Source organism: Ammospiza caudacuta, chromosome 4 (genome assembly GCF_027887145.1).
Source record: "Ammospiza caudacuta isolate bAmmCau1 chromosome 4, bAmmCau1.pri, whole genome shotgun sequence".
NCBI lineage: Eukaryota > Metazoa > Chordata > Aves > Passeriformes > Passerellidae > Ammospiza > Ammospiza caudacuta.
In genome coordinates, this window is record NC_080596.1 from 26,667,086 (window position 1) to 26,693,080 (window position 25,995).

A 25,995-nucleotide genomic window follows, 5' to 3' on the forward strand; every position below is an offset into this window, starting at 1 on the left:
GGCTGTGAGGGTTAGCCCCCCTCATCATACCTTGATCGATGACAGGATCATGTGACAGGGATCCCAAATGCCTCGCTTCAGTACCATCCAAAATCGTAACCTCCCCTGCAGCATCCCAAAGGCGGACTAACCAACTAATTATAGATTCGTCAGGTTGTCGTCTGTAATCCTTTCTTAGGCCTCTGAGGTCCTTCAGAGAAAAGGAGTCAATATTAGCTCCAGATTCTGTGCCCCTTGATGTGGCCTCTGATTTTGGTGAGGGTCCTTCTCCTGCATCATCATCCTCATCATCCTCCACCTTTCGGTCGGTCTTGCCTTTACACTTTCCACCTCTTGTATTAGCTGCAACAGCCATGGTTTGGGGCCTACTGTCTGATGCAGCTGCTAGCCTGGAGCCTGGGAGGTTAGCTGCAGCCTGGGTCACTGGGGTAGTAACTAACTTATCACCCTGTTCCCTTTCTGCTATCTGCTGCTCCACAGTATCTAGCAGAGTACGGTAAACAAATGCCAAGGCCCAGCTCACTGCAGTAATCCTTTCTTCCTTAGTGTTACCATGGCACTTCTCCCTCAAATACTTTGCCACCTCGACTGGATTCTGAATTTGATCAGATGGAAAGTCCCAGTCCATAGGATCAGAAAATTCCTTTAAAGTCTGGCCCATGTCCTCCCATTTCCCACTCCAGTCAAGATTTTTCCTGCTTTGTTTTACTCCTAAGTCAGGAGTGTCTCTAACCCCTCTAGAAATCTCAGTCTTCATTTTATACACACTCCAGACAGTATAGAAAAGGCTTAATAAATTAAATGCCAGAAAGATGGTTTCTTTCAAACTCAGGGGAAATTCAGTATTTTCTAATAGAGATGTCAACAATTTGGAGGACAAGAAGGAAGACAAAGGCTGAAAAGCCCCTTCCCCTTCTTCTCCCCAAACAAACTGAGTAAACAACCATAATAACAGTCCATACATTCCTGAAATAAAGTCCAGCATTTTTATCCGACACATCATCATACATAAGACCAGCACAATGACTATTCTGGTTAGTGCCCCCCGCTTACAAAAGCTACTTATTAGGGCCAACATCAGAGCTATTTTTGGGTAAGGAAATAACCCCAGGGACCACAAAAGTATTAAAACTTCAAAAACCCCTAGGGACCAGAACGACCGGCAAGCTTCCACTCCAAATGACATTATGAATCACCGATATGCCCACAAAATAGCCAAAACCAAAATATTATTGTTATAGGTTTTTTTTCCACTGTTTTTTGGCCTCCTTTTTCCCGGCCAACGCACCAAAAAGTATATTGTCCTGGTTTAGGACAAATTAGGGGAAATCTCCAAAAGGGAGCCCCCCAAAAACAAAACAAACCTCCAACCACCCCTCCCCCAACACCGGGTTCGGGAAGGAATTTCTCGGAGGAGCAAAGTGGAAAACAAAACCTATTTATTTACAAGTAACAAAAGAACACTCCCCAACACAAGAAAAGAAAAGAAAACAGAAAAAACAGACTGTGTGTTGAGAGGGCGCGGCGCTTCTCTGCAAGCTTCGGATGTCCTGGACGTCTTCAGGTCACGTCCGGAGCCGGTCAAGTATCTTCAGGGGAGGGTAAGAAAGAGGGAGCAAGAGAAAAGGAAAAAAACAGCACAAAAAAGCAGAAAGCAAGCAAGCAAAGCGGCTAGCCAAGCCAAGCAGCAAAAGCCAAAAGCAAAAAGGCCTGGTCAAACACTCCCCCCTCTCTTCCCCGCCCCGCCGCAGCAAGACGGCCGGGGTGGGGGGGGGGGAAGAGAGAAAAGGCACAGCTGCCAGACACAACACACGATATTGGGATAAAGGCTGTCAACCCACGACACTGCTTCTATAGTTATGAGCCAGCACGTTCACAAACAACAAGTCATCTGTTCAACTGGACATGTCAGACACCTCCAGCTTCATTGTCCCTGCATGTGTTAGTGCCTAACTGCATTTTTGTTCTGGTATTTTTTTATTTATCCTCTCAGGCTTAATTTGTTCTCATTTAATTTTCATACAGATACAGTAGATGCAGAATCTTGCACTCAGAACAACAGCGGTCTGAGAGGCTTTGCAACCACCCAAAGGCATGCCTAACTTGTGTTGTCTCAGACCTATTGCCCAGGGCATGATTTCCCCTATGTTTGAACCCTTGTCTTGCAGGTTCTTTGAGTTTCAAAATCTCACCTGAAGTCTAAGGATGGATAAAATATGAAGAGTGGAACTAATATCGGCAATACCTTTCCAGTTTCCTTCCAACACAAGCAAATGCTTTTTGCAGTACTGACCTCCTGCTGGAGCCAAGAAACTCAGCTACTGCAATGAGAACTGCTGTAATACTCACAGACAGATACAGAGTGAAGTCCCCTTTCACTTACTTCCCTGTCAAACGTGTAAGGATGGTTTTGCTGATGGGAAGAAGTGTACTCATTAACTAGTGTTTTGTAGAGCTAGTGTTTGTACGTAAGCTGGTAAGCATCCAAGCCATTTAACTCTGAATCAGTGCTCAGTCTTTCCTCAGGAATAAACACGAGAAATCCCCTACCAGATCTTCCCCTTCCTGAAAGGCAAACTGTCCAAACAAGCCACAGCATTCCTCCCTCCGTATCAGTCCCCTATCTCCCTCCAGCAGATACAGACTAACCCCAAAGAATATGTGCAGCACATTTACTTTTCTGTGATATAACAATTGAGAGATTTTCCAGGTGAAAACAGAAAATACGTCATGAATGAAAACTCCCATATGTCAACAAGTAAACTAGTATTAGTCGCAAGGAAAGTCACAAATCAATCAGCCATTTCTCCTAAGCGAAGCCTGACTAAAGAGAAACATCTACCATAGCCTGGATGCCTTTGCTAATGAGTAATGAGAGGTGTTAAATTACAGGCAGCCACAGGCACTTCCCCCGCAAAAACCCAGCTTTTAGGGAAGGTGAGGTCTTGCACAACAAGCAGCCAACTACAGAGAAACCTAGAGAACCCTTTCGGTGACTCCAAACTCATCTTGAAACGTGCAGTGTCGTTTTAGTGAGCCCCAATTGGTAAAACTGTGACCACACTTAATGAACAGTCGGGCACTACTGACATCACTGCCATTTCCACCACCTTTTCTCCTCATCAAGCCCTCCTAATGAGTTTTCATATTTCTCATTAACATTTACTATATTCAGCCCTACACCCACCTGCAGGTGTGTGTGCTGGATCTGATCTCTGTCTGGAACACACTGCACTCATCCGCCCTGTCTGTCCCAGCCCCTGCACTCCTCAGTCCACATCTACACAAAAATGTTACATTGGACTGACGTTTCGAGCTGCAGAAAAAGTGTTTTCTAGAAAATAGCCCAATAATTTCCCACCAAAATGTGCAAGGGCTGTGACCTCGGTACTGTTTCTCAATTACACTAATTAAGGAAAAATAATTAGTATTAGAGTATAGATTATTTACTCCAGCATAACTGAGGTCCTGGTATGAATTTCACAGAATGGTTCAAAGACTTTAGCTGTTGTGAACACCAGTCAGATTTGGGCCAAGCATTCCAGGTATCATTAAATACAGAAATAAACTCTGCAGGCATTTATTGATTAACAACTGTGATGCATGGCAGATAATTTCTACTCTTGTACCACTTCATTAAGTATCCATTTCTATTCCTACAATATAACCAGATAACTCATTTTTCAAGACTTCATTACACACAGAACTTTAGTGCCAAGCATGTCTGCAAAGAAGTGATATAGGTGTATCTGTCTACATTCTAACACAAACATAACTGGGGAAAGCAAATCAAGCCACATAAATGTTTCTGCATTATTTTTTTCCATGTAATTGCTTTCCCATTTTCCCCACAGACCAATTTTTTTGAAAATCTATTTTTAGTCTATCAGAATTTTATCATCTTTTTCCATGGTCAGAAAGGTAAGGTTGGTCACAGTCAGGATTTGCTAATGTTTTCCTAACCACAGAATCTGTGGTAGATATATTTTATTACCCTGCAGATATATTTTATTACCCTGCACTCAATATCTAACTCCAAAGAGCAAAAGAGAAGAGTTCTCCCTTCCATGCATATCTACAAATTAATAAAAGATCATGATATTGGAGCAATCTCCAGCTGAGCATTTTCCAATACGGTCAACCAGGTTACACTGACAGGCCACACTCAAATTATTATCCCCAAGATACGAAGGCTGTCATTTTCTACAACATTCACTGGATTTGCCAGACCTGTATGGACTGCTGAATTGGCAACAGTGTCAATTATATTTTCAATAGTTAAACACAGACTTACATTAGCATTTTTGGCAAAGCTACATGTCGTCATATATATATATATATATATATATACACACACACATACATACACACACAGAGAGTCTTTAACTGCTCATGTCAGTCAATTGCAATAATGACAACCTCAACATTTGTTTTTGGACTTTGCCCATGTCCATAATGAAGGAAACTCAGTTACAGAACCCCAGGGAACCACACTATTCCCTCTGACCAGGGGTGCATTCCAGGTGTGCATTCCAGGTGTGCCAGTTGTTTCCCAAGCACAGGCACAGCCTTCCTGCTCTAATGAATTATCAGGACAGGTTAAAACCACCTTCTACCCTCCCCTTCACTTCCTACCGTGGCAAGATATGTACAATCAGAAAAGTAAAACATCTGCCAAACAAGTTCTCTCTTTTAATCCCCAGAAAAATCCATTTCCTCAAGGAATTTTACTATCCAGCACCCTCATGTTTCCCACCCATATTCTTCTAGGAGCTCTCAAGATCAGGTCTCCAGTAAATCCAACACAAACTCAGAACTTAGTGGTGATGGAAACATGTCCCAGTCTGCGCTGATTTGATTGCAATCTGTAAATCTATGAATAATGCCAGGCTAACAGAACAATACAGCTTGGACACTTGAACTCACATCTACTACTGCTTCAAACCTTCCGGACCACATTTGATTCCTTCCCTTTGAAGAACAGGAAGACAAGCCATTGAACAATCTAGGCACTGAAACTGAGGCACTGGAGATGATACCAGCGTCACACAGCATCCCTCAAGCTCACCTCCTAATTAAATGCTGTGGTGTGAGACGTGGTGCATTACCCTTCAGTTCACACACAAATCTACCTTTTGTCACAATGCCTGCTCACTAGTTTCCAGCAGGGAGAGGAAGGAGGTGGTGCTGTGCTCTCCAAAACCTTCCCCCACAGCAACTCTGCACTTGTGCTTTGCACCTGGATCAACAGACCCCTAGCTCACTGCTAAATTACCCTAAAACTTCTGTGTTTTACTTGAACTCATTGTCCTTCCTCATTGTTTTTGACACGAACATGACAAATGATTCCAAAATGCCAGTTGACGTGTCAAAAAAACCTTCCCATTACAATATATCATAAATCATAACTAACTTGAGTAAATAAAAGCAATCAATTCACCCTAGTGAGTAGAACAGTGCATTTATGAGATCTAATTGCCCTGCAGACACCTTCACCACCTGGCAGCTGAGCACAGACAAAGCCCACCTGACCTGGAAAAGTACCATTTTCTCCTGTGATTTCAGGTTAAAGGAAAAGAGACAGGGAGGGACAGAGTCTGATGTCCTTAGTTAAGAAAGAGGGAAAAAAAACCCCCAAACTCATCAAGGTCTCAGTGAATTTCAGCCCAGTAAAAAAAACAAACAGAACTGCAAAAGGTAAAACCAAAATAAATTAACTGTACATAAACAAGTTTCATTATGAGACAAAATATTTACTGGTCATGAACATCTGTATAAATTACACACTTGTGCTGCATTATCATCTCAATTACACTGTTAAACTACTCAACCCCTTCCTTATTCTGATACAAGTGTTAAAACACACATAAATGACCATGTTTGAGCTGATGAGCACAGCAAAGGAAGTGCACACAGGTATCAGCCAAACCATGCAAGCAACTTAAAACTGGAGGATGGAGTAAGTGTAGTGCTAAATGGCAAAGAGACTCAGTCCCAGCACAACCCCACTTCACCCAAGGGTGAATGGCTGATGTAAATCAAAGTGATTTAAACTGCTGAATTTAAACAGGATTTAAATCATCAAGCAGGAAATCCTGATATGAATAAATCTGTTTGGGAGCATGGTTGGATTTGCACTAATTTTTTTAAGGAAGGGTCAATTCTTACTGGTTGGTAACTATTAAAATATGTTACTTGACAACTCCACTTGCATGAACACACAAACCACTCTGCACTAACACAAGAAAATACTGACTGCTAATTAATTTTTAAAAATACCTTCAGTGCACCTGTTATGCAAGAATAAAAGTTTATTAAATTGGGGTTTTGCTATATTTACAAATATTTAAAGATTAGTAGATACTTTGTCTTTCACCTTATGGGAAGCAGAAATCTCCGCCAGCTGTCTTCACACTCAGCTTCCAGCCCTGAACTGAAACCAGTAAGCTGATGAAACCCCATGTCAGCATCAGCACAAAGGCTTCTATTGCCTTGATCAGAATTTTAAGACCCCCTTGTTCCAGAATACTTCCTAAATGCCAACCTTTGCTGGTTCAATTTCCTTCAAAACTTCAGTATAAACGTGATGCTCAGTTGCTTTTTTTTAAATGGTTGGATTATTTTAACAGGTGACAGCAAGTTTAGGCATAAGCTATCCTATTTGCACATCTGATTTAGGTTTTGAAAGTTAATTTTAACTTTACTAATAGGGCTCATAAATCTGGATTAAGGACTAGAAAATAAAAAAAAAATCAGTGTTTCAGGTGGGGAGAGAGTGTGTGCGTGTCTATTAACAAAATATAAAATCACACTCCAAACAAGGGCCTCGGCAGAGACAAGGAAATAAACACATATGACAAACAACTCATGAAAGAATAACTGCAGCTGACATATGAAAAAAAAGTAAAAAAGTCACCCTCATCCATCAGTTTAACCTGGTTAATTTTGAATTATCTTTTTTGGAACAGACTGTAAATAACCAGAGGACAACAGCATAAGGTTGGATGGGGCTTTGAGCAGCTTGGCCTGGTGGAAAGTTTCCCTGTCAGTGGCAAGGGGGCTGGAAGTAAATGACCTTTAAGATCCCTTCCAACCCATTCTGTGACTCTACAACCACCTCAAAACCTGGGAGAGAAAGGGTTCTTTATGGCCCTGAGGAAAAGGAGCATCAGGATAGGACATTCTAAATATCTGTGTCTCATTTCAAAATTCCTTGTCTTACTATTCTAATGCCACTGAGGTAGGAGAGCTACATGAAAACCCAGATGAAGTGCACGTGTAGGAGACTGCTATCAGTGTTTTCCCCATGCTATGGGAAATTTGAGAGAAACCCTTCAGACTGCTCTGTAGTGATCATCAGATACAGCTCGGTTTCAGGCCACCTGTATCCTCCTGCAGGTTGCAAACAGCAGCATCACTCCAGTTTGCAGATAAAAAAAGGCAGAAAATGTTTCCTTTCACCAAACTAACCTGTTTTACACTGAGCATGGCAGCAGCTCCTGAGGAAGACACCAAGATCTTTTTGCCAGGATAACCCACCTTGGGGTTCTCTCTTCTGTCTCAGTGAATTCTCCCCTCGCTGCCTCTGTCACCTTCCTGGGGCAGAAGCTGAACAAGCAGGGCACTCAGGAATATAAACCCACACAAAACTGCTCAAAGCCACAGCGAATCCATGAGCGCTCCTCACACATCAGTCCATGCCAAAAATAGGAAAAACTAAGGCAGAAATACCATGTTTGTTTGTTTTAGAGCTCTTGTCAAATCTTTTCCCCGCTGCGCAAAGCGAGCGAGAGAGACTGAACAATGCGCATTGGAAGAAACCATTGCAGAAAAATATATAAAAAAAAGAATTAAAAAACTTAAATTGAAAAAAAATTTAATTTAAAAATCAGAATATGAGAGGTGGAATGTGAAAGGGGGACACATTTTTTACAGCATCTTTTTAAAAGTATTTTTGCCATTCACCTAGCAGCTGGGTTTTGGCCCCAGAAGGACAGCAGAGCTCTGGCCATTGCTGACCAGCACATCACATCACACAGTGAACAGGAGTGGTGCTCAACATCTCCTGCTTCCTGAGCCTCCCTGCAGCCCTGCACAGCCTGGACAGATGGCTATTTTTATGTCCAGGACAGCGTCTGAGCCCAAAGCTTCTTACCAAGGGCTTCCCCCTGCACACAGCAGTAATGCCAAGGATTTTTTTATTTTTTTAGTTTTGGGAATGGGCTCTGCATACTGTCCAACTTACACCACCTTACACTTTGGGAGAGATCTAAATAACTTATATGCTTCCCTTAACTTGTATTTTACGAGTAGACCTTATTTCAGTGTTTATAATTGTTTTGCTAAATTCTTTAAAGTACCTGATGTACTTGCCCATATGAATGCAGTAAAGTAGTAAGTGCTTTTAATATTAAATATGGAAACAATAATCTTTTGATGTTACTGTATAGGCCAGAATATATTTCTAACATCACACTGAATGAAAATAATTTCACATACCAGCACTGGGAAAAATCTTACCACTTCTCCATTCCCACACACCCAGCTCAATGAGATGACAGATTACAATTCAGTTTTCTTAAAAGCACTGATCCACACCTGACAGAAGCTCCAGCCAGAAAGAATAAAGTCAACACTAAACAAATTTTAAAGATGACCTAGTTGTGAAACTTCATCTCCTTTGTGTGACTGAGCCATTATTGAGATAAATCAGCTGAAGCAGCCAGTAAAACCCTATTGCAGAAACAGTTTTTTGTGAGTTTTCCCTCACACACATCTCCCTTGGAGGAATTAAAGCAACTTAACTGTGCCAGGATGAAAGGCCTCTGCAGAAAAATGATTTTGGAGGAAATTAGCCCTTTTTCCAATCACATCATTTTCTTCAAGTGGCAGAACCCCCCAATTCTTCAAAACTTCCACCTTACAAACAGAAATTAAGAGGGTGGTCCCAGTTGTCAAAACACACATTTACCATAAATAAACCCATTACTCACTGCAGGGTTCTCTCTGTATTAATTACATCAGTTGTACAAAATAACACTCACAAACAGTAAAAATTCAGAAGATTTGTGTCTCTTCCCCTTGAAGGTCTGACACAAGGCCCTGTCACAGAAAGAAAAACAAAGGGGAAAAGGAAAAAGTGGGGGAAGAAAGGGGGGTGGAGAAACGGTGGGGAAAGAAAGGGGGAAGGAAGAAAGGAGGAAGAAACAAAAATTGAAACAAGAAGAAAGAAACAAGGAAATGAGGGGGAAAAAGGGAAAAAAAGACAAAAAAAACCAGGATTTTTTTTCCTCTTATTTATCTTCTTCCTTTCAGTCATGGGCCCAGCCAACACACTTCAACAATAATTTGATTCTAATATCTCCTAAACTTGCAAAGATATCTTGCACTTGACATGTGGCTCTTAAGGTCTGTATCAGCTCTCAATAGCTCACAGTTTGTGGGTTCTCAGCTTTCAGGGAGGGAGGCTTTTTCCTGGCAGAGATCTTGCAGAAATTTCACGTACACAAATTGTTTTTCTAAACTGTGAGAAATGACAGCTCTGGTTTTCTAAATTCTACAGGTTTAGAAATAAAAGTTACATATAGGGAGAATTGGAAAACAGGTTCAGGAAGTGCTGATGTGTGACAGAAAAAAGGTTATTAATAAAGTCATCCATATAAATGGCTCAAATGTAAGTTGGGGATTTCTGCAATATCTTTTTTTCCCCACAGTTTGCCAAAACTCAGTTTCTTACAGGAATTAGGATTTTTCTTTATGCATGTATTGGATAAAGATACTGCATAATTCTAATATGCAGTACACAGTTACTGCCAGCAGTAACTTCCCAAGATATACCCCCAAATTTGTTCTAAATATTGCCAGTAACATTTCACTTCTGCCACCACAGACATCTCAATTTGTCTCTTTTCTTCCATGTTCTGTGCCTCACAGATGAGCTAAACTGAAGTCGTAGGACACCTTTTATATTTCATTATACAAACAATCCCTTTACAACATCACAAAGGGGAACAGATTGACTCATATTGATATTTACAGAACAACAGAAGCAACACAAAACCACAGCAGGCAATAATGAGAGAGGAAAATAAGAATATTATTGCTTAATATTACCAATATGATGTGAGACCTTCCATGCAGTTCCACAGGGGAAGGGAAAGGGTCTCTGTGCTGAAAACACACAATCAGCTCCATAATGTCCTTGTGCCACCCTGCAGACCAAAGGAGGCAGCTCTGTGACGCACAGACCCCTACTGAAACGCCAATATTATGAATGATTACTAATTGAGGAACGCTGACATCCCAGTGTTATGACTGAAACACGAAATATGGCATATAAAACTTTGTTCTGGCAACTCCCCGGACAACCTAAGCCTGCAGAAGGCAGACTTTTGGCTCACACAAACCATATTGCAAACCACTGTGAGGAGCTCTGGATTCTTGTGGAAACACCCAACTCTTTTGCCTCAGACAGTAATGGCCACATGGGTCTGACAAAAACCAGCACTGATTTCAAGCTGTTCAGTGATTTCACCTGTAGAAGGATGTGCAAATCACCCCAAATATCCGAAGCACCAACTTCACACACTAAGGCACAGATAGGATTGCTTGGACAACAAGAGGACAAGACCATAACTGTGGCTTATTAAAGTGTAAATCTTCCCAAAATCCTGGTTGTTTGGTGCTGCATTTTGTGAATACATATTCATCAGCCATGCCACTGGAAAGTGTTTAGAACTCCTGAAATCTGAGCAAAACAGAGGTAGGTCACCACCCAGCTAACAGCAGTGCAGAAAATCAGCCAGCACAGCACACTGAGATGTTCTGATGGACATAGGACCTGGAAAAGCAGGAAAACCAGACTAACTCATTCAGCTGGTATTTGCAGCTGACCATGAGCATGGCCCTGGTAAATCCTTGGGCAGGGAACACAACGATTTCTTTTTTGGCAAAGTGCTGATCTATCCCCCTCAATGTAAGGATGATTAAAGAGCTCCTATACTTTCCAGAACTACTCTACAATCTCATTTGCCATCGCCACCTCCCTTCCTCCTTCAGATGAAACACAACACAGAAGTGCCAAAACATCACAGGAGATCAGACATGAGCTAAAGGAAAGAGGAAGAGGATGCAAATACAGAAAATGGGTATGTATCAGTGATTGTTAAACTTGTTGGACTATTACATCCCATTTCACCATCGAAACTGATCACAAATCACTTCACTTTGCCTTGGAGTACAGTTAAACACCGGTGTGTGAGTACAGGTACAAACACACACACATAGGCATGCTGGCTTCTTGGCTGTGATGCTGCCCAGGGTCAGAGCAAGGTTAAAAACCAATTCTCTGCCCTTTCCCGAGACACACAACATCCAAGGACCTTCTGAACTGGCCCCAGATTGTCACAAGCATCACAAAGATGATGCAGGGAAACCCCACCTTCACTGCAGCACTGAACAATTGCAGAAAGTAATAAAAAAAAAGGAAAAAGAAATACCTGACCTGTTGTTCTTTCTGTTTATTCCCATGGTTATTCTGAAAGTCATAAATTCAAACCTCTTTCCTGCTCTCTGTGAGCTGTGGTTGTGAAGAGCTGACAGCAAGCAAACAGCAATAGATCATCTGTGCTGCCAACAGCACTGCAGCATTAGCTCTAGCACTTCCACAAACTTCCAGAAAATGCAAAGTTCCTATGGGTGCACACACACTTCTCTCAGGTCAACAAAACAATTAATTATTCTTACCTCCTCACCAATTTTAATGGTGTGTGGAGGCAAACAAAATCAGTCTGAAAGAGGAAAGTCTGGAAAGAAGGCAGCTCTTGCTGTAAGCACAGAATTTCAACAGCTGCAATCTTATTAACTACTGATAGTTTGAAAAGACATTTTCTCTTGAGCCCTATGAACTGAGTTTCAAGTATTCAGAAAGCAAACAGGAGCAGTTTGTGGGACTTTAAAGCTACAAGCACTGGGAAACTAAAACAAGTAAGAGCAAAGCAAAAGAGCAATCAAAGTTACATGATTTTGTGACTCACCAGCTTAGACAAACCAGGAAAATATATATTTGAAATTGTTAAGGCTCCCAAATTCCCACTGAACGTACAAGCATGCTGCTTATCTAAACAGCCTGTAAGACCTCAGGCTGGTCACAGGTTGGTAACTCCAGTCAGAGGCTGTGTGGCCTTATATATCACAGGTTTTCTTATCATAATAGTGCAAGGATCTCATATTGCCAGAGTTTTGTACCTCCTCAGTGTTCCTCACAGGCAGCTCCTCCAGCACTGACTGTTCCTGGTCCTTGCAGCAGCCAACTGACTCCAGCTCCCAGCAATACCACTGCTCTTATTGGCCACAGGTGTGGGCTGTTAACATCACACCTGCTCCTCGTTTTCAGTAATTGGGTTCAGCTGCAACTCATTGGGGACAGGATTACATTCTCTCCCACCTTCATCTACCCACACTGTGTCCCCCAACAAGGCTGCACCTCACACTTCAATTCACAAAACAGCACACTTGGAGCATTCCAGTCAGCAGCCACTGCCTGTTCTTACACCTCTGCTAATTCAAGCACGCCTCTCACATGAATTATACACAACCAAGTGTCTTGTACATGCAAGTGTTTAAATAACAATAAGCCCTGGCTCCTGTGCTGCCCACAGGTGCCCCTGCTCCAGTGGCCGTGCTCAGGAGCAGAGCTGTGCACTGACACCAGGTGTAACAACACCAGGTGTAACTCAGCCGAGGTTCAGTGTGTGCCACCAGGTGGGCACGCTTGAACTGAGAGGGCCCAGGTGTTTATCCTGGGATAAGGGCTGGGTTTCGCAGGAGCATTAAGGTATTGTAATTCCTGCTCCCTGTGGGAGGGACAGCCAAACAAACAGAGGATGAACGTGGTCCAGCTAAAGAGAGCCCGAGGAGAGGGAAGGAGCGTGTGTGCCCTCGCCCTGCCCCGTGAACCCGGGGATGCACAAGCAGAGCCCTCAGCACAGCAGCAGGAAAGAGGAGAGAGAGACACTTCCTCAGCTCAGCTTGCACCAGCTGAGGCCATTTGTGCGGCCTCAAGCTTTAGGTCAAGTTACTGTAAATTGAGGTTAATCTAAATGCAGCCAATTGTCCTAACACCATCACACGTTCATATTTTCGGTGCTGCGTTAGCAGAACGGGTTTTTGATGTGTTCCAGACAAAGCTGCTCTTCCTGAACTTCACAATGCCCAGAATTTCACTGCAGGACTTTCAGCACATTCTGTTTGGTCAACTTGAAGCTGAGATTTCACTACCACTGGATACCCTGTGCCAAAATACAGCTTGCCCTGCTCAGGCTACGGCTTGTAATAACCCGAGCCACTGCCTTTGAAAGGGACACACTTTCCATCCGAGCATTAAAGGTCACCAGAGGCTAGCAGTGCTCCAAGTGAAGAGTCTCTTCATTGCTTTCAGTTTGCTACACTGAAACCTATTGTGCTGACTAGCTGCAAAAGGAGGTCAGCACAAAAACTCCTTGTCCTGAGGACAGCAATCACACAGGCACATCGAGCCCCTGTCGGTATGAAAAGGAGAAAACAAATGGGAGAGGCCTGTGGAGTAAGAAAGACACAGAGATCCACCCTTACAGGAAAGGGAAAATAAAAAGTGTTACACAATGACTCCTTCCATTGCTGGCCTGGGATTTAACTCTGGTATCATCCCTGTTGTGTATTTACTACTGACTTTACCCCTGTGTGAGCAAGATCAGACATAGCTTATTAACTGAAGAGATGCTTAATCCTACTTAGTCGTCAGGCATGAGTAAGGGCTACAAGTGTTTGACTTCTTGTGGAAAACAAACCAAAACATCTAAAAAATTATCTTCTTCTTTCATCTTTGCAATGCCAGAGCAATGGACTTTTCCTATAGCATGAGTGATGTAAAGTGGAATAGCAACACTACACAAGGAAGAACACAAGAAATGCACTCAGGTTTGTGAACATATGCAATTGTGTTTAAAACACAATTTCCCAAGTACTGGGTTTAGGGTGGGAAACAGAGAGTAAGACAGTGGCTATCAAACCCACAACAATGCTAAATTAAAACCAAAAAAAGTCTCAAAGGGCCTTAAAATAGGAAAAAGTAGCTCCAGCCTCTTCATAGTTTACAGGAGAGCTCAGATGTAAATAAATGTGTACTGGAAGACCAGTGTGATAATTACACATGTCACTGCACAAAGAATGCATGGTAAGGACAACAGTCATGGGGATAAGAAAAATAAGTGATATAACTTGCAGTTATTATTATGTATTTGGCTATTAGATACTAAATATATGATTTATTCTCTATATAATGTATGTGTATACACACACCTACAACCTCTGAACCCCACACATAACAGGGATGCAGAGCCAAGAGGACTCTTGCGCTGAAAGAAGGAAACAAGAAAGCAGATTAGCTCACAAAGCACCAAAGAACTGATATAATGTGTTGATATTTCCTGGAACCGATCCACAGATGAACAGCAGAGTTTGGGATGAATTGCAAATTTTCCCAATACTTCCTCTGAAAGCCAGGCTGGTACAGCATTTTAATAATCCAACTCTCAGTTTGGAGAACACATACACACACACACACACAGAGATTATATTTTCCTTTAATTTGCTTTCATTGAAAAAAAAATAATTAGAAAAAGCATTTCTTGCTGTCCTCATTGGGTTTGTTGTCATTTAATCCAAACAGCTTCTTTTCCAAATCATGCAGTTTAATAATATGAGTGAAAAATCTAATAATGATTTTTGTGTAAAAAGAAGTGTAAACTAGTAACAGATTCTCAGCAGACTGTTCCACAGTGAAAGTTTACACTGGAGTTTACCAGAGAATAAAGAAAGGGAGAAAGCCCCTAAATGTACTTAATGTTTTCCCTATGTGAAAAAAAAAAAAATTTAAAACATTTAAAACTTAGGTTGAATTTTTCTGCTAAATAAAAGTTATGATCTACATAAACGGTTAAACTTACCATACTGACATGATTGCTAGAAACTAAGAAGTTTGGGAGCTTGCATTTGGTTTTACTGCAAAAAGCATAAATGTCTGAAAGAAAATAATTTCCAACTGCTTGCTTGGAAAAGAGTAATCTCTTGGGTTTTAAGTACTGCTTTCATGTTCCCATGGATGCTCCCCAGTGTCCTTAGACATTAGTCAAAAATCATAATTAACACTTTACTAGTGAAACAAAGCAGATGATGTGTCTAGATTTTTTTTGGCAACATTTGTGTATTAAAAAAAAAAAATAAAAACAAACGGAAAAGGGTCTTTTTTTATAATAAGGCAGTAGAATTTATGTTTTTAGGATTAAAGGCGTAGGGCACATCGAGTATATTCAAATAACATGAAGATCATAGCCCAGGAATTATGATAAATTCCATAATAACCTATCTCCTAATAAGGCTGCTCTTAGCTTTTAAAGTGTTACAAAGGATCTAGTAACAGTGAGAGCTGAAACTGCACTTCCCCCTTTTATTTTTTCCTTTTTACAACTTCCACATTATAGCTCTGGCTTTCTGTCCCACATCTTCAGGGGAAGACCAACTACCTGCTTATCAAAAAATCCTGGCTTTAATGCCTCAGCACCGGGGCTTGGGAATAAGGGGAAAGGAAAAATTATATTAATTATATTATATTATATTATATTATATTATATTATATTATATTATATTATATTATATTATATTAATCATACCCTAGCCGAGGCCCAAAAGCACCCGGGCTGCGCTGGAGCTGGACGGGGACACAGCGCTGCCCTGGAGAGAATCATTCTGGGAACGTCTGCTAAGCCTCCAGCCCCTCTCCTGTGCCTTGTGGAGCACACACGAGGTGTGACAGGGGATCTGAGGACAGCTCAAATGACGAAAACCCGGTCCCTGCTCACGGGGGAGTGACTCTGTTGCTGCCCCGGGACAGGGGTAAGCCGAGGCAAAGCTCCGTGCTGAGGAGCGTGTTTTAAAGCCCGGCTGCTGAGGGAAGGGAAACACGGCTATGGCTCGCTGCTAACATCAGGACAGCAGCAAGATGTCAGTGAGGTCGCTCTGCTTCCTGTTTGCCAAGGGCACCGCACGCATTCCGCCCGGCCCCGCTCCCCGCGCATCCCCGCGCATCCCCGCCTCCCGCCGGCCTCGCCGGGAGATGCTGCGCTCCCAGCCCGGAGGCGGGGGCAGCCCTGGCGCTGAGCTTTTGTTCGCGCTGCCGGAGCGATGCCCGCCGCGGGGCAGCGGGGCAGGGGCAGCGGGACGGGGTGGGGATCGCTGTCCGGCACCGAGCCGGCACTTGCGGCCGGGGCTGGGCAGGCTCGGCGCGGCCCCGGAGAGACACAAATCGCACGGAAAGCGGGGAGGGCGAGAGGCAGGACGGCCGCCCGCCGCTTTGTCACCGAGCCCTCCCCCGGCGGCCCCTCCGCCCGGCCGCGCCTCCCGCGCAGCGCAGGGCGGCGACAGCGAGGGACGTGCGAGGCTTGTAAAGCGCACGCTGCCATCGCGCCGCCCCCCTCCCATTGTGCCCGGCAGCCGGGAGCGCCCCGCTGCTGCCCGTGCCCGCCCCTGAGCCCCGCACCCCGCCCGCCGGGGGACACGTCAGGACACACGGACACACGTCAGGACACACGGACACCCTCGCGTGTCCCACAGGGCACAGCCGCCCGCCAGCCAGCACCAGCAGCACCAGCAGAACCGCCGGCGGCCGCCACCGGCTCCAAATGAGGCTCAGGCGGAGCGCAGGGCCCGGCTCCCCCCACAGCTCTCATTATTCATCGGCGCAGCCGGGGAGTGGGAAACTCCGCTTCCTACTCGCCGCTACGCTTCTACCGGCCCAGCCCCCGCCCCCTTCCGCCCCTCCGCTGCTCGCTAAGCTCCTTAATTCCCGAGAAAACTTTGGGAAGCGGCTCAGCGGCGTGGGGAGCCGCGCTGCCGCACGCCGGGGCAGCCCCAGCGAGAATCCTGCCCAACTTTCCCTGCAGCCTGCGGGGTTTAAAGGGGCCAGCCCCACACACACGCGCACACACACACAAAACCCTCCCCCGGCTCCCCGTGCACGCCTGGCACCGCTCCTTCCCCCTACCCCAGAGCGCTTCTACCCTTCCGAAGGGGACGGGGGGAAAAACAATTGTCCGCTCTCTCCAGCCCAGCCCGTGAGAAGTTGCGGAGCGTCCCGCCAGAGCCCTGCCAAAGTTGAGCCGAGCCCCGCTTCCCTTGCCGAGCCACGGGCCCGAGCTGCAGCTCATCCCGGCCGGCCAGCGCTGCGCCCCCGGCCCGCAGCCCTTACCATGATCAGCGTGTGGTTCCTCTGCTCCGCCGCGGCGGGCTCGGCATCCTGCTGCTGCTTGCTCTGCTGCTTGCTGCCGCCGGTGCCGGTGCCCGCTTTCTTGGCCCTCTGCTCCAGGGTCCGCTGGTAGAGGCTGACCGTGTCCCTGCGCTCCAGCTCCAGCTGCTCCGCCTGCGCTTGCTGGTACCTGCTCTCGCAGCTGACATGGTGCCGCCGGCAGCCCTCGATGCGCTGCCTCAGCCGCTCCACCACCGTGCTGTGCTTGGGGACGGCATTGTTACCGGCGGCGGGGCCGTGCGGAGAGCCGCCAGCCCCGGCACCGGCCCCGCCGAGGCCGCTCTTCAGGTTATTGTTGATGCAAATGCTGCTGCCGTTCGCGGCGGCAGCGGGGGCTGCGAAATCCCCCATGCTCGGCCCCGCGCACACTATTTTGGAAGAACTTTTTATCCTACACTTCACACGGACAGTCTCTCCGGGGTCCTGATGGGATACTTTTCAGAGAACCGGGGACGGGGGGGGAAAGGGGCACCATCATGTCTCAGGGAAACAGCGATCCCAAGCAAATGTTTCTCTTTTCCCCCAGCCAATCCCTCTCGAGAAGCTCCAAAACATTAAAAAGAGAGAGGGAAGGGGGGAGGGAAATAGAGAAGGTGCTAAAAGGTTATCGCCAGCAACACGCACAAACACACACACACACAGACACACACACAAAAAGCACAACAAACTAAGCAGCAGCAGTTCGGGTTAGCAAACTCCAGGAGATATCAGACCAGTTCCTTTCCTCCTCTTTCTTTTTTATAATCCATTATTTCAAAACAGATTCCATGAGATTTCCGGACATGTTGCCAACAGCCTTCTCTCCCCATGGATGGGGAGAAACACGCGCCCCTCCACATGCACGCCCGTTCACACGCACGTTCGCACACACACATCCGAGCACGGGCACACGCTGGGCACACACGGCGCACTCACTCGCGCTCCCCGGCATCAACAGACAGGCAACGCCGCTTGCTTATTGTATTTTCCTTCTAGAAAAAAGTTTGGGTGTTCGCAAAGTACTTTGGCTGCTCAGTTGCATTTCAACAGGAACCTAAATAGCAAATCCTCGGGCTGGGGGAAGTAAACACATGAACAATCCGGACCGAGCTGGAGAGGAAAAAACAAAAAGGAAAAGAAAAAAAAAAGTAGCGCTCTGCCAAAGGCTGAGCGAGGCAGCCTGGCGCTTGGCTGTGCCGTGCCGGTGCTGCTGCTGCCGCCACCACCATGACAATGCTCACACGCTCTGCTGCCGCGCCGCCTCCCGTCCGTGCCAGCGGAGTGATACCAGGGCAGGAGCGCTCACCGCGGCGGCGGCGGCGGCGGCGGCTCGGGGCCGGGAGGCAGGCCCGGGGACACGGTGCAAAACCCGGCGCGGACCGGCCCGCAGGAGCGGACATGGCGCTCACGGTGAGCGGGCCCCGACACCTGCCGGCCCCGCGGCCCCACCGCACGGCACCGGCACCGGCACCGCGGAGGGCGGAGCTCCGGCCCGCTCGGGGCCGCGGGCAGCGGCGTGTGCCGCCCTTGGCTCCCGTGTCAACTGTTGCATAATGGATGGAGCGCAGCGCCCAGCCCTGCCTGCCTCCCCGGCGCGGGCTGAACTTGCTATTTCAGACAGCACGGGAAACACGACACGGCCGACAGCGGCATGGCTCCGGGAGAGCATAGAGAGCGGCTGCCTCCGCAGAGAGCGCCGGTGATTCATGGATCAGGAATAACATCCCGGGAATCTGGCTTTAAACCGTTTGGCAGACAAAGCTATTGCGCCCACAATTGTCGTTGAGTGTTATTTTCTATCTAGCCCTGTGAGAAATGCACTTCCAATTTTTTTTAATACATCTGTATAGAACAGAATTATCTCAGAGAGACGCCCTTGTTCTCTAACATGCAGCTGATTTAACGAAAATTGGGAACTCACGCACTGGTAATGTAATCTGATTTAAACCATCTTCATTTTTGCCATTGCAGATTAGCATAGGATACTATTTCTAAGATACAGTGACAAAGAGCAGTCTTCGTCTTATTTAAGTGCTCAGCAGCATGAAATTTGGGGTTGGTTTCATGCCTATTGCCACAACTCATGGCTATGTTGGGATGGAACATAATAGTGGACAAATAAAACCAGCAATTAGTACCTGACCTACGCTGGGATTAACAAACAGATCGTCCCTCCAGAAAAGAAAACTTTTCTGTAGTATCAGTTTGAGAACTCACTTGAAGTGCTTCATGATCGTTGATTACTACGTTATCACAGACCCAGCACGGGGAAATTACAGCTCTGCTCAGAAGCAGCATAAGAATGTGGGGAAGCTGCAATCCTGAGTCAATTATAGACATTCGTACCTCTCTTAATTTGGAGACGGGGGATGTGTTGTAATTCCGCTAGTAACTGAATTTCTCTAGTAACTGAACAGGTAAGATTCAATGTAAGAATAGAAACAGGAGGAAAAAAGAAGGAATTTCAGGAGGAATAATAATAATAATAATAATAATAATAATAATAATAATAATAATAATAATAATAATAATAATAATAATAGAAATGGAAAGTGTGCTCAGGCCAGGGAGGGAAAGGGCTCTAAGTAGGTTTAACTCGGAGCGAGCACTTTTTGGCTTCCTCATCAGTGCCCCCTGCAGCCCGCAGCCCGTGTGCTGCAGCCTGGCCAGAAAAAGAAGTTTTTTTACACCCACCGGGCAGAAATACCTGTAAAAGCAGTGGTCTCCTTATAGACTGCTTTTTCGGTGCATTTTACAGAAGTCTTCTTCTTTTCCTACGACTGCAATTAATAGCATTTTTCAATCTCTATGAAGTCACACAAACACACCTTAACTTCCAGCATATTCCTTTGGCAGTTGTCAACGTGGCAATTTTTAAGTTGTATTGCTATAGAATTTAATTTCAGCCTGTTAAAAATGTAGGATTTTTTTTATCTCTCGGCTACGCACCTTGGTTCTGCCAGCCCAAGGGTGATGATTGGAGTAAAAGAAATTTTGGAGTAACCAGTGCTTAATGTTAGAAGTTTTGCAAACAAATCACCAGATAAGATTTCACAGTTCATTTTTGCATCATTTATTTTAAGGACACTTACATAAACAATCACCAGCTTCTAAAAAGCTAAAGTAAAATGAGCTATTTAGTGAACTATTTAAATCCAATTTTTGAGAGGGACAACACTTCTGCTAAGCCTCCGAGACTGAAAAAATAAAAACAAGAAACAAATTCCTTGTATTATAGCCTGAGCAATACACGAAATAGAGAGATCTCAGTTTTGTTCTAACTACTGATTATTGTCATTAAAACAGATGTTCCTCACAGCCTTGACCAAACAGCTCAGTTCTGTAGTCAGACACAATCACAGACTCACTCATGATTGTGTGTGCTCTCACTTTTATGACCATGGGCTTACAAACAAACACCTCTTCTGCAGAAATTCCCTTTGCACGCACAAATGTGTTTATTTGCCCTGTAACCTTTTTTCCCCTGTTTGCACATCAGCTTTGGAACACCATCCTCACAACTGGAATTTGAAAAGAATCAAACCTATCAGAATTCCAAATGATCTAAGATGAACGTGCTGATGGCAGCAGATGAACAGTAATGCCGACTGCTATCAGCTGACAGGACGCTAATTACCAGCTACAGGAGATGATTGCTTGGTGAGAGATCTATTCAGCGAGTTAGGAGTTTGAAAAATGATAAAACAGGCCTGATCTGTGGAAAGATACGCAGTATGAAAATACAGCATACGTTCTTGAGATGATTATCATGACAGAAATCTGTCTAATTAGGAAGGAACTATTTTAATGCTAAGACATGAAAGAGCCCAGCTGGGAGAGGAATTTAGAGGAAGACACAGAAACATGACTGTTAAGCTGACAGCAAGTGCAGCCTAAGCATGTTCCAATGACAGCTTCTAAAAAAAAATTCATCTCAGCATTTAATCAATAGTGGTTTCAGAACAAGCACAGCCTTACACATAATCCAGCTAGTCGTATTAGTGGGAGGGACTCCATAAAAACACATAAAATGTGCCTTTGCAGAGCACTGCAGTTGGTCAGCTAAGCCAGACAGTTATCAGTTGAGGGGCAACATGAGAAATACCACTGTGAGGACAAATGGGAGTCCCACTCTAATAGAAACCACACTAAAGGTCATTTGGAGAATAGTAAAAGCAAAGCTGTGTATTGAGGGTCCACTGAAATGTAAAATCCCCACAGCTTCCATGAATGAATGTATCTGTGAAATCCCCTTCAAACATTTTCAAGTCAGATTATGTGATTTATCTAGTTAGTGCACTCTACAGCATCTCTTCCAAAGTTTTTTCCAGTCTCTCCTTGCCGTTTTGCAAACCCATCCTCCACAGTAACCAAAGGATATAAAGGGTTCATCTTCTCTCCAGTGATTTTGCCCTCCCTGAGAGTTCGGTTTGTACTCTTGTCATTTTCAGACTCACTGACAATCTCTTCCTTCCTGATGGATTGAAAAAGGAATATTGACCAATTTTTGATTCTCAGTAGTTAGGTCTCAGACTCATAGTAGTTGTAAGAGTATATCTATCAGTGTTTATGATACTTTGGTTTAGTTTTGGGGGTTTTTTTTCGCATTTGCATATGTCTTTTGCTTTTGGAAGAACATCTTTATTTTTCTTTGCTGTTTGTCTATGATTGCTCATTTGTACTTCAGGAATGTTCAGTAAATAGTGTGCCTTGGCACTCTGCTGCCTATTGGGTCTCCTTGTGTAGTCTTCATCTTGCCTTTATGGATTTAATTGTCTTGTGTGGATTCTTTGTCTGTTCTTGGCAAACTTTCTCATTTTCACATCGTTCTCCATTCCATGTTGAAATGAACACAACAGTAGTGGGCATTTTGACCTCTACTGCTCCCCAAAGATAACAAATCCAAGGGTGTTAGGTCATTCTTAAAGAGCAATCTTAATGTTCAGCAAACTATATATGTATATATGCATATATATGCTTATGGATGTGTGTATGTATCTGTTATACATAATTGTGCAAATTATATATATATATATATATATATATATATATTAGGGCAGTAGTAGCTGGTAAACTGACAAACAACTGCAAAAGGACTTGTGGTTTTCCTGGATGTAACCAGACATAATTGAGGGTTCATTTGTATCTGTTCTGATTCCTGAGTTTGCCTGAAATACACACTGATAATAATTAGCATTTATTAGCATGTGGTTCTCAGACCTTTCTTAGTGCCATCATTCCTCTTTGCAGAGCATTTATGAGCCACAGAACAGAGAAGTGGCAAAAGACAGTACCTGTGACTCTTCATTTCACTCTGCTACCTATATTGGTATCCCCTTTCTTTATTAGGATCCCAAAACTACTGGGGGCATTGCTTTCTAATTGCTATTATAATTACAGTTGATTTTATGTAGTAAACATGCCCAGATGAGGTGTTTACACCCTTATTTCCGGTCCCTCTTTCACTTGTTGATAACAAATATTTGTGTTGTACCAATGTAACATAGAATGATTTTCATGCCACAGATATTTCAAGGTGACTTGTTTTTTTAAGCATGTTAGTATTTGATAGCTCATCAAGGCATTCTGATTGAATAAGGTGATACAGACACAACATTCACGTTGTTTGGCCTTTGAGCTCATCGATGTTCCCGTGACTCATGTGGGACATGTTCTAGAGAAATCCAGAACTACCTACCAAAACCACTATCTTTGCAGAAGTACATGGTCTATAAACAATACCCCATAAAACAGGAAATAAATAATAGCATTTTAACTTCTCCAGGGTATAGCATCAATACCTTTATCTATAGATTTGGTTTTTTAAAAACTCTTGTCCTTGAGATGTACAGTCATTCATTTTCCACTTCACCTGTCTGACTTCCATTTCTCCTACTACTCTAAGTTACTCATCCAGATTTTTAGCAATATTTTGATACCAGGGCAGGTTCTGTGCCACATACCATCTCAAGCTGGAGTATTGAGCAGCTGCTCCCTTAACCCCGTTTCACCAGTTTTGTCCCAAGTGCAGCTATGCACACGGCCAGCTGAGAAAAAAGAAAATGTTTCTTTGGTGGGTTTCCTTGGTGTTTAATGGCATGCTACTCAATTTCTGTGTCAGTGTCACACCATTGGGTGGAGGTACAGATTAGGGAGCTTTCTGTGCATAAGGACACCTCATAATCCAACAAAACTAACCAAGCTGCATGTTGTACTTATGAAAGCATCTTATTTTGTGCAGAAAGGAAAAATAAAACCAAGAAGAGACCTCAAGATTATAGAGTATCATTCCATGGAGTGTAAAGAGACTGAATTGGCAGAGTTAATTATTATTCAGCTGCCAATGTAATTTTGTTCATAAATGGAGTCCAGTAGAATGCATACTAGGTCTATAGGCCTATATTCTGCACATCATAATTTTATAGCAGTGATATTAACAAGCCAAAAACTGGATACAAGGTTTCTCCATTTTTCTCTCCTATGACTCAGAGAGCTGTCACCTCTCCCACATTGCCTGATACAGTAATTACATTGGAATTTCACCTCCAAGACATAGTAACAGTAGAAGTTTGCTACTCTACCAATATTTAAAATTCCCTCACAGTCCTTGCTAATGCACTGATTCTTTGCTGTGCTGAATCAGCACAGAACTGAAAACCAATCTCTCCTCTTAATCACTGACAGAAAGCAGTGCCTTCACAAGGGCACAGTCAACAAAAAACAGGATTAGAGTAGACTGAGAGTAGCTGTATCTAGTCCTGTAGCATTATTTAAAAATTATCTAAAATCAATAACCTTTCACTTCTGGAGCATGAGGTTCAATTCTGCACTTAGCCATGCATAAAAAGGAGTTCAGCAATCTTGGGTCAGGCTCCACAGAACCATTCATGTGATTCCCATGACTGGCAGATTTTACTGCAGAGAAAGAATAAAAACTAATCAGAAAACAAAAGTGAGGTTTTGTCAGGTTGAAAAATGAAACACCAATAAAGCGGAATGTCAGAATCACAAAACAGCAAATTCATATCTGAAGGTTTAGACCTGAATGGAGAGAATGAAGAGTGGAATAGAAGGTAGGATCTCCTGTAAGCACAGTGTAGGAGCCAGCAATGGGGCACTCATGGGAATGGCTGTGACTGGAGAGTCTGCACACCCATGGACGCTGCTGAACTCTGCTCCTGCACCAGAAGGGCTCTCAGGACTGCCACTGAGTATAGCAGGTGGTTCTGCATCTCACACATGCCCTGCAGTCTGCCAAGGCCATCAGCATTGCCCACCTGTTACCATGAATTCCAAGGTGCTACTTGGAACCAAAAAGTAATCAGTTCCCAAGACAGTGAAGAAGAGTGCAGGTCCTTCTTTTCCATGAGGGAGCTCAACCTGAACAATAAAAAATACAAATGAAAATCTAAAAATACACATGAAAGTGAAAAAACTAGAAAAGGATTAAAATGAGAGTGAGAGAAAAGTGAAGAATGGCAACTCATCTGTTCTCAGTTGCGTTGGGTGACTAACAGGAAGCTCCCATGCCAAATTAACCCAGGTGACACTCATTGACTCTTGACTTTTGACTCTGTACATACAAACGCTTTGTGATTAGTTTTTCTCCTTATGTATAATTCCTATTTTCATTGACAAATACTAAACTTTGTATAGCTAGAGTTCTTTGAAAGCAACCACACAATGATGCACTGTCATTTCAAGGTTTAAATGGGACTGACAAAAGGTGGTATCTTTCATCTGGTGACATCAATCAAGACATGCCTGATGCAGGTGGTTTTCATATACACCTTCAAGAAGGAACTGCATCCTTACATTTGGTTAAAGAACATCTGCCTTAAAAGGATATGGATTCTAACTTGGAGCCTATGGAGTAAATACTGTAAAATTCACCTATAGTTCTGAGTCATTGCTTTGTCTAAAAATTAAGAGCCAAAGTGAAAAAAAGATAGAGAAACACAAGAGATTGATTGGCTTAATAGAAATATAAGCTGCAAGTATTTCTGTATGATTTAACTGGTTTACTTCACTAAAAAGAGTAAAAGACACTCAGAAAGTGATGTCCAAAGCACCCATCACCTTTGCTGCTCTTCAGATTGTGTTTAACACTTCTCAGTCATCCTGTTTTGTGGGGAACCCTCCAAATAAAACTCTAGGAAATCTAGAGCAAAGAAACTGCTGCTGTTTTCATCCAAATACTTGGCTAGAACTGAAAAAAATTCAAATGTGAAAACCTGTCAGCTTCTCAGCATAATCCTACCTGTTGTTTACCAAATTTACAGTACAACCACCTTCCTCCTTGCACAATCTCTCATCATTTTTTCAGTTGTAGAAAATTTTTACTTACTGTTTTCCTTCCTCTTGGGTGTGTCCAAGACTTCAGAGTCAGGCTGGTGTCAGTGTATTTTCTCCTCTGGATTCTTGGACAATGTGGGAAGAAAGAGTGTCACTACCACCAGGAAGGAAATGCCCTGTCACACTCCTAGGTTGTAAAATAAAGACAGTCTTTGAGTTCACCTCTCACTTTCTCAATACCACTTCAGGAAAGCTTTTCTTCCAGATCATGATCTTTGCCATTCCCACCTCTGTCTGCACCCAGTCTCTCTCATAACTAAAGACATATCCTTCAGCCCTGACAAAGCCAGTATAAAGTACTGGGTGTTTTATTACAAGTCGTA

General features: G+C 43.8%; 1 protein-coding gene across 1 annotated transcript in view; it reads right to left on the minus strand.

The window, feature by feature from the left end:
- The window catches only part of MAML3 (mastermind like transcriptional coactivator 3), a 162,139-nt gene extending 144,399 nt beyond the window's left edge, over window positions 1–17,740 (minus strand). Inside the window, exon 1 of the mRNA XM_058803438.1 lies at window positions 17,282–17,740. Coding sequence (XP_058659421.1) covers window positions 17,282–17,689 — 408 coding nt within the window. The 5' untranslated portion in view covers window positions 17,690–17,740. The remainder of the gene's footprint in view (window positions 1–17,281) is intronic.
- Between the last annotated feature and the right edge of the window lie 8,255 nt (window positions 17,741–25,995).